The following is a 10,594-nucleotide window of genomic DNA, read 5'->3' as shown; positions in this document are numbered from 1 at the left end:
ACGACTCTATTATTCATGTTTGTATCTTTTTAATGTTAGCTTGTTTATTAACTAAACAGACATAAACATATATACTGACGAATAGTTTACGAACAGTTTCTCAAACATTGGGTTCGTTTAGCCCTACCTAGGTGTGGTATCCTTCAATCCATCTAAGTGTAGGCTGAGCTACTCAAAGGCTTTACGTTCTGCTTTTTTGGAAGGCAAGAATTTTAATTTTCTGAGTAACAGGCAACTCGGGGTCAGGACAAAAGGAAATGATTGATTTTGGATGTTGGTAATTTGGTCTTGAATTAATGGAGGCCAATTGGGTATGAAAAGTTGTCTAAATTAGTTGATAATGTACCAATTGAGTTCTAAAAATAATCGGAATTTGTCACACAAAAAAAAATATTACTCATGAATAGTGTATGATCACAAGTAGTCGTGGACCGACAAAAGTTCAGCATCTTGTTTATGGTTTTTCAAATCTCTTAGGTTCTATGTTGATATAATTGACCTATTCTTGAGTCTAACATGAAAGCACGATATATCCACTAAAATAGGAAGAATGTAAGAAAAATATTTTTTTGTGTAGTCTACTAATATTCTGATTTTTTATTATTACTTTTTTATCTTTTGGATTTTAACTTAATTTTGTAGATTTATTCATCACGCTTAAATAGTCTTCCTACGATTATTAAATTATAACGTCAATTAAATAAATGGACTTGAGATTTGTCTTTTTTTTGTCTACATAGTTTACTGTTTTCAAAGATTTTGACTTGATTTGTCATAATATTTCTTACATTGAATGAGCCACATTGATTATAAAAGTGGACTTGAACTTCGTCTTTTGGGTTGTCTCCAAACTCTATATAAACACATAACTTCCTTCTTCCTAATCAAAAAGAAATGGAAGGACAAAACAAGAAGATTGTGTGTGACCTCTACAGGGCATTGGCCGCTCATGACACCAAAAGTGTGCATCGTCTTCTAGCTCCAGATATCGATTGGTGGTTCCATGGGCCACCCGCTCATAAGTACAACCTTATGCAGTTGCTCACTGGAAGTTGTGTTATCGAGGACACCGACTCTTTTAAGGCTGCTGTTGCTGTTGGTCTTGGGTCGACGGTGGTTGCAGAGGGCTACCACCTTTATGACAACCGAAGAACATGTTGGGTGCATGCATGGACGGTGGAGAATGGGAAGATTATAACACAAGTCAAGGAGTATTTGAGCACTTCTCTTACTGTCTTCTCTTACACAAAGTCTAGTAATATCTTTTTGGCTTCACCGAGATCTCCTAAATGTAAGAACGTGTGGCAGAGTGAACTTGCGGACAATGCTTCAGTGCCTCATCTTCTTCTAGTGCTTTAAAATGATTAGATAGTAAAAGATGGAATTGTTTTCTTGTCGTATTTTACATGGATTTTGGTATTACTTTATTTTTTTTGATGTTATTTAATTAATATATAAACTATTTTACTTGATATATTTGCCAATTCAAGGTCGATAGATAATCGATGTTTTTTTCGTAAAAAGAAAAACGCTACTAATATTAATTAAAAGTGAAGGTTGATATTTGATAATGTATGTTTTGATAAAATAGTTTGAATAATATAGAACGAATAATTGTAATTCAATTGGTTAAAAACAATCATAGCTAGTGTGATGTGAATTTGTCATTGAATGAAGTTTAGATTTCCATGGTATTCGAACCGTATAATAACAAAAAGACTTACCTTTTTTTTTTAATATATTCCATTAAATTTTTTACAAATTATTGTAGAAAGTAAATAGTAAAGTTATATATTTTTTAACAGCAAATACAAATATATACTAAATTAGTCCTACATTATTTCACATATGTCCATAGTGGAACTTAAACTCTCAACTTCAAGGAGGGAGTGCAACACCGGATACCACCGGGCAAAAAACCCTTTGATAAATGGTAAAGTTATATAAAAATGAAATTGTTTATATCGCAATCCGTTAAAAGTTATAGAATTCAGTGTCATAAAATGTCTTTATTTCTAATTGTTGTTACACGGCCGTGCACCATACAAGGAGCAGACCACCGCTTTTGTTGGATTGAGGGGTGTTACTTAAGTATTTGTGAATATTTAGGCTTCTTTGGCATTTATATACCACTGGATTTAATTCCATGGTTGTGAAAGAAAAACACTTTTCATAATCTAAAATCATAAAGACCAACCAAATATTTTCAAAAAAATGTCATTTACTCTTATTTCAAAGTACAATGCTAACCCAAACATAAAAAGATAAAATCAAAGAAAAAGGAAGAAGCACATGAAAATGCATAGAGACCATAAAAATCGTAATTACGGTTGGAAGACAGTATTGGAAAACACAAACATATACTATTTAGAAGATAAAATCTGTATATTTCATAAGAGTTCTCGATTACGCCTCCGTCATATCAACACAATACCAAACAATACTTAATGATTGAACAATTATACTCCATTTGTGCAAGAATATTCCTCAATCATTTACAAAATTTTCACTATTGACCTTTGACAAATTTGTTTCTTTGTCATCATCCTCTCTCAGCATACATTCATCGTATTTTGTTTGTGTTAATTTATGCTAAAACATAAATAGAAATTTTAATTTTTAATTAGTAATTAAACCCTAGCAAATAAAACTAAACCAAATTGAGAAATATGCAACGCTTATGTTATATGAAATAATGCAAAGAACTTATGACTTTCAATTTTTAAGAATATTACCAAATTCTATTGTCTTAAATGGGCAAGTGTTTGACTTCTCTAAACCAACAATTGTTTTGCATTACATGTCGTTAAGATTTTTTTTCCAACTTTATATTAAAGTTGAATTCGATTAAAATGTTCTAAATGTACAGATATTTTCCAACTATAGATAAAATTCAAAAATAGCAACCAACTTTGGATTAAATTCGACTTTTATATTTATTCCAGATTTTTCGAGTTTGTTAACTTTAAACAGGTAGCTATTTTGGATTAAACTCGAAAATAGAATGTTATTTGCAACTTCGGATTACACTTGAACTTTGTTGTCATTTTTTATTTTTCCGGTTACATATGTTTTCAGCTTTGTTTTGAAATCCAAAAATAGTTTTTTTTCAATGTATTAACCATATGGATTTTTCCAACTTTGGATTAAAGTAGAATTTGATTAAACTGTTTTAAATGTGCAATGTTTTCTAGCTATGGATTAAATTCAAAAATAACGACTTTGGTTTAACTAGGATTTCACAAAAAGTGCAACCTGTTTATATTCTTTTGTATAAAATGGAGTGACCAACATGATCAAGACAGAGCATATTAAAAAAAATAAACAGTGAAAAAGATAAATAAAAATAAGAATCACACTTATAAAGAAACAATAACCGGAAAACACAAGCAATTACGATATATGTTTTGAAGACCAAAGGAAAGTTATTATATTTATGATTTAAGTGAGTCTAGGTTTCACGTATCAAGTCTATGAGAAAATATATATATATATATATATATATATATATATATATATATATATATATATATATATATATATATATATATATATATATATATATATATATATATATATATATATATATATATATATATATATATATTTTCTCATAGACTTGATACGTGGGTAAATCCCAAAACAAATCAATTAAACTTGATATATATATATATATATATATATATATATATATATATATATATATATATATATATATATATTGGTAAATCCCAAAACAAATCAATTAAACTTGAAAAATGGAAATTGTAATCGGTAATCCTAATCACACTACAAAATGAAAATAATCGAAGTAAATGTCACTCCTTACTTATGGATCCTCAAATCATCTCGTTTATAGAACATCAAAAATAACTAATTATGAACATCAAAAAAATAAAATTACGTCACAGTTCTACTCAAGCATAACATCGAACAGGTGGTATGCGAGTATGATTAACTTAAAATGGTCCCTAATTCATTGCCCATTATTTTTAATTTTTAAGATTCACGAATAAATTAAAACAAACAGTAGTTGTTTATTAAGATTTATATTATATTACCACCAAAACACATCAATAATAGAAAGCCTTGTTCGAATACACCAATAAATGTGGAAAAGATATGCATAATAATAAAATGATTATCAAGGATAGTTTTATCAAGAAGGAAGTAGATAACTGACCGTATCAAGAAGAGCTAAATCGGAATTATGGGAGTGTTTTGGTATGAGCCAATTGCAAAGTCGATATTCACATAATTATAAAATTTGCCAACCAAGAACTAAAATAAACATGATGTACTCCGTAAATCACAAACCAGATGCAATTATCCTTACGTCTCTCAACAAAAAAAAAAAAAAAACAATTGCAAACCAAAAAAATAACATGAAGAAGATGAAGTTTGATAAGTAACCTGAAATCGATGGCAAAAGAACTTCAATTATTTGCCACAAATGGATTCTATCTTTAAAAATGGGTGATTGACTGAAGTAAGGATTGGAGGTATATATGAAGGGAAATCCTTCTCTTATGTATTTTAACTTTGGATACGATTATGATTCCTTTCTTACTATCGAATTCAAAATTGATTGCTAATATTTCGGGATATCAATCAAACGTCGTCATAACTGGTATAATAGAAATTAACAACTAAGAGCATAAGGGTATTTCTTAATTTAATGTGAATATTTGAAGTGTGTGTAACGCTAAAAATCAGGAACTCACACAGATTGTAAGGGCAAATGCAGAATTTTACTTAAACGTTTTGAGCGGGAAAATTAGTTTGGGGGAGGGCTTATTAGTTGCCACATGGCAATTGAATACTTATTTATTAGGATAGAAGATTAGTTTTTTTTAGGGCAAATCTAACATATTCCTAAACAATTATTAAATCATCCTATGTCCCAGATAAGACTTGAACATTCGACCTCACAGACGAAGTATAACACATGATACCGTTGGAACAGAAGTTATATGATATATACCATTATTTAGGTAGAACTATAGTCTCGAACATGTAAACGGTCCCAGATTGCAAACTGTGTGTCGAACTGATTCCATAATATAAATTGTTTACTATTATGTCAACATGACTTTAATTATATACGATGCTTCATGGATTCTTACTTGGATATCTAACTTGGGTCGGAACATTCTTACTAAGGTACAAAATACTCCAGCATGGAGGCCCTTTTCATGGATTCATGTTGTGGGATGTAGCTCGATGTCCTTATAGGTGTGGAAGGTGACCTTTTTTTTATTACATGCTTTGCAAGGAGGTTATCACATTTTCGTGGTCCAACACGGATGAACTATTATTTCATCTAGGAGACTAAGAACATTTATTGATAATAAGGTATTTTGCATGATAACAGTTTTGCAGTTCGGTAACTATTTTGCGGCTTGTTTCTCAGCCAAGGACTTCCAAAATCGGGCGTTCCCATTTGTCTAAATGTTTGACATAGCAAAGGCGAAAAACATATAAGGTGTCTTTGATAACTCACTTAATGATTTAACTGACAAAGATACGGTACGAGTGTCCACTATTCTATAATGTTGGAAAAAAAAGGTTCTATGATAGATATTATCGTCATTTTGTAAAGGATGAATTCATCGCCATCATATCCAATATTCAGAAGTTCAATAAATATTATGTCATTTACCATTTTAATTAGTTGCAAAATAATAGTAAAGATATAGGGTAGCTCAACAAGTATAATGGCATTAGAGGTTTGAGCATGTATTTCGGGTGGTTACTGCGAGGTGCTTTAGTAAGAGAATACCATTGAATCTAGAAAAGTTGTGGAAGTAAATAGTTTTAATGACTTGTGTTTTTTTAACAAAAGTTGAGATCCTTAATACCAAGTCAAAAAGCACCTTCTCGTCGCAAATTTCAAATTACCCTTTGCAGGCGGGACCACACGCCGGTAGAGTAATTTCGATCTTCATCCTTTTTTCCAGTTGTATTGCAATTGATTATGTCTACTATTAAGTCATCTAAATTTCGATTTCCTTCATGGGTCCTTCTATTCATGATCAACACTGGAAACAGGAGGATTCTTGGCCTAAGAATCACGTTCATTATGGTTACAAAGAACTCAATGGGCAACGACAACACTCGTTTCGTAATGGATTTCGTCTTTCCAGTAAGGATATATCTTCTTTCTATGTAAAACATTTCCATGAATCTGTTAACCGTAGTGATCTTTGGCGGTTTTGTGATCGAATTGGAAAAGTAGTGGGTGTTTTTATCTCTACCAAGAAATCAAGATTGGGAAAAAGATTTGGATTCATTAGGTTTGTGGGCATTAGAGACAGTGATTATGTAATTAAAAAATTGTGTGATGTTTGGTTTGGATTCCATAAACTATTTGTTGCCACTCCAAGAATACTGAAATATGATATTCAACATGATAGATATCATCTTGCTGCCTCTATTGCTAAAAAAACTGTGAGCCCTTCTAATTTCTATGCTAGCGTTGTTAGGGGTGATCAAATAGACAAGTATGATTTTGAAAAGGTTGAGGAAGCTATAAATCTTTTTGTTGGGGATTTCATTATGGAAAAAAGAAAAAGTGCTTGTTTGGTCAAAGGTAGAGACTTCCTCTGCTTAATCTACGCATGTTATGTTATGATGAAGGTTTTGATGATTTTGAAATTCGTTATGTTAGGGGTCTTTTGGCTATGTGTTGGATTAGGTGTCTAAGCCCATAACTATAATTGGTATGTACTTGACCCGATAGTAGCATGGTCCATTTTGGGTTGCATTCACCAAAACAATTTGATAGGATGGATATTTAAGAAAGAGGTTATTTGTGATTTATTAATATATTATAAGTATAATATATTAATTGAGAAATCATATTATCGAATTAGTATTGATCAAGAATTAATTAGAAATTAATTTAGTGATCAAAAGAGACTAATTAAATTAACGGGGTCTGATTATGTAAATCAGTGATACATTTGGTTCAGGCTAATGATCCATGATTGATTTGTGATGGACTAAGCTTATAAGATAGTCCATTAAGTGTTAGACCAAATCAATTGTTGTATCATAATCCTAAGTGTAAGAATTAGGGTTTACTAGTGACTATTGGAATTCTACACTATAAATGTAACCCCTAAACCCTAAAATCGGACCATGTGTATTCTAAGAAGAGCATAGTCGATTTTTTGGTGTCTTCAAGCTCTCTCTCATTATCCTCCAATTTTTGGTGGTGTTTTGTGAACCATTTGAGGCATCACACTTGAGGTGCTAAGCTCTTGAAATGCCAAGAACTACAAGCTACAACAAAGAGGTATTCATTTAAATAGTTTTTATATGATATATCTCAAATTGCGTGCTAGCTAGGGTATATTCTTTGGATAATATGAAGTTGCATGTATAATTAGAGAAAACTTAGATCCAAGGAATTAGGGTTGTATATGCACTATGGAGTGTTATAGTACTTAAAACCCAACAGTGGTATCAGAACCATGGGTGTTTTCTGTTATATTGATGTATTGGTTATTTGTTCAAAGCAAAAAGAAATCGTTTTTTGGAATCTGCATGCTGACCACGACGTGGTCATAGTTACCACGGTGTGGTGATTGTTCTATTTGCATATTTTCGAGTTTTTTGGCCAATTTTGGATGAGAATCATTACCACAAACTGTAATGAATGATAGAATTTGATTTTTCTAATAAGGTAATGATTATCCTCATCCAAATTGAATGATGATTGTCAATTTTTAAGATAATTATTTGATTTTATGAAATGTTAATTATTTATAGAATTTGATTTGAATCATCTTGCTATATGAATTTGATTAGGTCAAATTGGTAAAAGATAAAGATGTATGATTATTTTATTAGTTTAAATTTGATCTAAATGTTTTTAAGGGAGTTACAAAACTTGTCATCAAGTTTTGGAACTCAAAAGTTTTTTTAAGGAGTTACAAAGCTTGCCATCAAGTTTTGGTATCCAAAAGGTTTTGAAGAGTTTCAAAACTTGCCCTCAAGTTTTGGAATTTAAGATTTAACTAAAAGTATTAATTTTGAAATATTGAATTCTAAAACCCTAGTAATTTGAAAAGGTTCATAAAAATTAAAAAGCTTTAATTGTGAAATCTTAAATTTAGAACCTTGATGTTTTGAATAGTTCAAGTTACACCCTTATAAAGTTTATTAAATTAATTAAGTGTTTAATTAAAAGAGAGAATTAATAAATCCATTATGACATGATTTAAGTTTAATTAAATTAAAATTTTAATTCATTAATAGATTAAACCACTTAGTATTTTAAATGTGTAAAATACACCCTTATACTATACAAAACTAAAAGTCTAATATATTATATATGTATAAGTTAAAAGTCAATCTTACTGTTAGTAGGTCTCGTTCACAAAGTTGGTCTATAAAGGGGGTATAAGGAAATTGCCTATAAAATGGCGATTGAATGAGTGTCTACTCTCACCCACCGCTTCCTTGACTAGTGGAGGGTCGTTAGCCGAACGGGTAGGATAGGACACTAAGTTCTCATTAAAAGTATAATAAACATATATAGTAACTAAACATTTTATAAATTCTCAATCTTAGTTACTTTAAGAAAAATGTGAATTTGGTGCTAACCCATGAAATTACACATTGCACCTTACTGGTCAGTTATTGGAGAATGTGTGGTTAACCGACACACTAATATGGACTAATGAAGGATGGAAATGGGTTTCTAGTAAATTTTCATTGATCAATGGAGCGTGTGTGGTTAACTGGCATATTGATTAGGTGATTAATGTCATCGAGATTACCAAGCTAATTTGCATGGTTACTCACACCTTTTTTGTGATCCTCAGTATCCCAGTCACAAACTTGAAGGGCATAATCGAGATTAAACAAGCCATTGAAAAGTTAAATGAATCTCAAAAGAATCTAGGAATTTCAATTCATTTAAAACTTAATACTCTTTTTCATTTTTCGTGATGGAAATTGGTAAATCGTCATTTACCAACCTTCAAATATTTTACAATTGGATTAGGGCATCCCTCTTCCGAATCGTACAATATTGTGTTGGGTCCTAGCCTTAATATTTCATTTGGGTGTTATATTAAGGATTAAATCAACTTACTTGAATTTCTCCCCTTGTAGATGTCTAGTTTTGACAACTATGGTCTTCCCGAATCATTTGAAAAAAGCTTCCCTCATGAAGATGATCCACACTTCGATCATGAAAATGGAAATCATTCTTCACTTCCTCCACCTCCTCCAATTATTCTTCCTGACCCACATATTCTTTGACTTGAAAAATTTAAGATCACTCAAGCCTTATTGGAAAACAAACATGAAGATGGAAAGTCTGTATGTGCTCACGTCTTGGACATAAAACTACATATTGACAAGCTGGGAATGTTAGGTGTCGTGTTCCCAAGGAAGATGGCTATTAACTTGGTTCTTCATTCACTTCCTAAATCATATGGTGATTTTGTTAAAGACCACTATGTGACAGAACATGACGTGACCCTTATCGTTCTTACTTATTTGCTTATTGTTGCTGAATCAGCAATGATTTGGCGCACTGGTAAAACAAATTTGATTGGAAGATCAATCTCCCAAACTTCCACGGATATTATCAATGGCGACACTGGAAGTCCAGAAAAGTCTTCTCTTCCCAATGGAAAGGAATCGACCAATGTCAAACCGTTTGACCAAATGGTAAAGAGAAAGGCTAAGTCTGTGATTGTCCCGTGTACCATTCCAAGAGAGTCTGTTTCTATTGCCAATAGAAGAGGCATTGGATGTGAAGCTTCCATGTCTACCTAAAAGATCGTAAGGATGGTAAAGTCAAAATGTATGACTCTACTCCAGGTAGTCCAATTATCTAACTCTATTAAGTTCCTACTTATAGATTCTTAATAACATGATGTGATAAGATTACATTTTGATGTTTTGCAGAATCAAAGAGAAAGAAGGGAGCTTAAAGGAAATAGCATGTTGTGTCTGATCATGAAGAAGTGGATTCGGATCGCATGGTTCGATGATCAGATTTTTGAGTTGTTGCTTAGGAGTTATGATAGACTGCTTAGGAATGATTAGAAACATAGTTTTCATATGTATTTGCATTGTAAGAACAAGTTTTCCGCATTTTATAAATATTTTTTTGTCTTATTTTATATTTCCTTGCAATGGCATTTGTCAAAATTGTTGTTTATATTTGAAGATTGTGGTAATGTCGTAATTTTCGAAGTAAGGAAGATTCTCATCGCCCAAGTTTCAATTGCACAGAAATTTGGAATCATGTGATTTGAATTATATGAAGTATGAAAATCTTGGTACTTAGGAAAATTGAGACTAATTCCTTGTTTGCATAAGTATGTGAGTTAAGTGAAGGACTAGGAGATCTAGTACACATTGATGTGCACTGGTTAGATCCAACACAAAGGATGATAAAGTCTATTCATCATGATTTAATAAAAGTTTAGTAAATATGGTTATACTTACAAGATTAAGTGTAATTCTAATACTTTGAAAAGTTTCAAAGTATAGCAGAACGAATAAGAAGAATCAATTAGGCAGAAAGATAAAAGTTTCTCCAATCTGAAAGGAAAAGAGAATACTT

The 10,594-nt window shown here is 31.3% G+C and overlaps 1 protein-coding gene across 1 annotated transcript; it reads left to right on the top strand.

Moving 5' to 3' along the window:
• Positions 1 to 894: 894 nt before the first annotated feature.
• LOC145051037 (wound-induced protein 1-like) lies at positions 895 to 1,359 on the top strand. Its single transcript, XM_078999189.1, has one exon. The coding sequence runs from the start codon at positions 895 to 897 to the stop codon at positions 1,357 to 1,359; it is 465 nt and encodes a 154-aa protein (XP_078855315.1).
• The last annotated feature ends 9,235 nt before the right edge of the window (positions 1,360 to 10,594 follow it).

Source organism: Lactuca serriola, chromosome 5 (genome assembly GCF_051521515.1).
Source record: "Lactuca serriola cultivar US96UC23 chromosome 5, Lser_US96UC23_V15, whole genome shotgun sequence".
In the NCBI taxonomy this organism is placed as follows: Eukaryota; Viridiplantae; Streptophyta; class Magnoliopsida; order Asterales; family Asteraceae; genus Lactuca; species Lactuca serriola.
The sequence above is the reverse complement of the archived record's forward strand: the minus strand, read 5'-3'. Positions and strand labels throughout refer to the sequence as shown.

Coding starts and splice junctions, on each gene's coding strand:
- LOC145051037 (XM_078999189.1), top strand. CDS start 895: ATGGAAGGACAAAACAAGAAGATTGTGTGTGACCTCTACAGGGCATTG.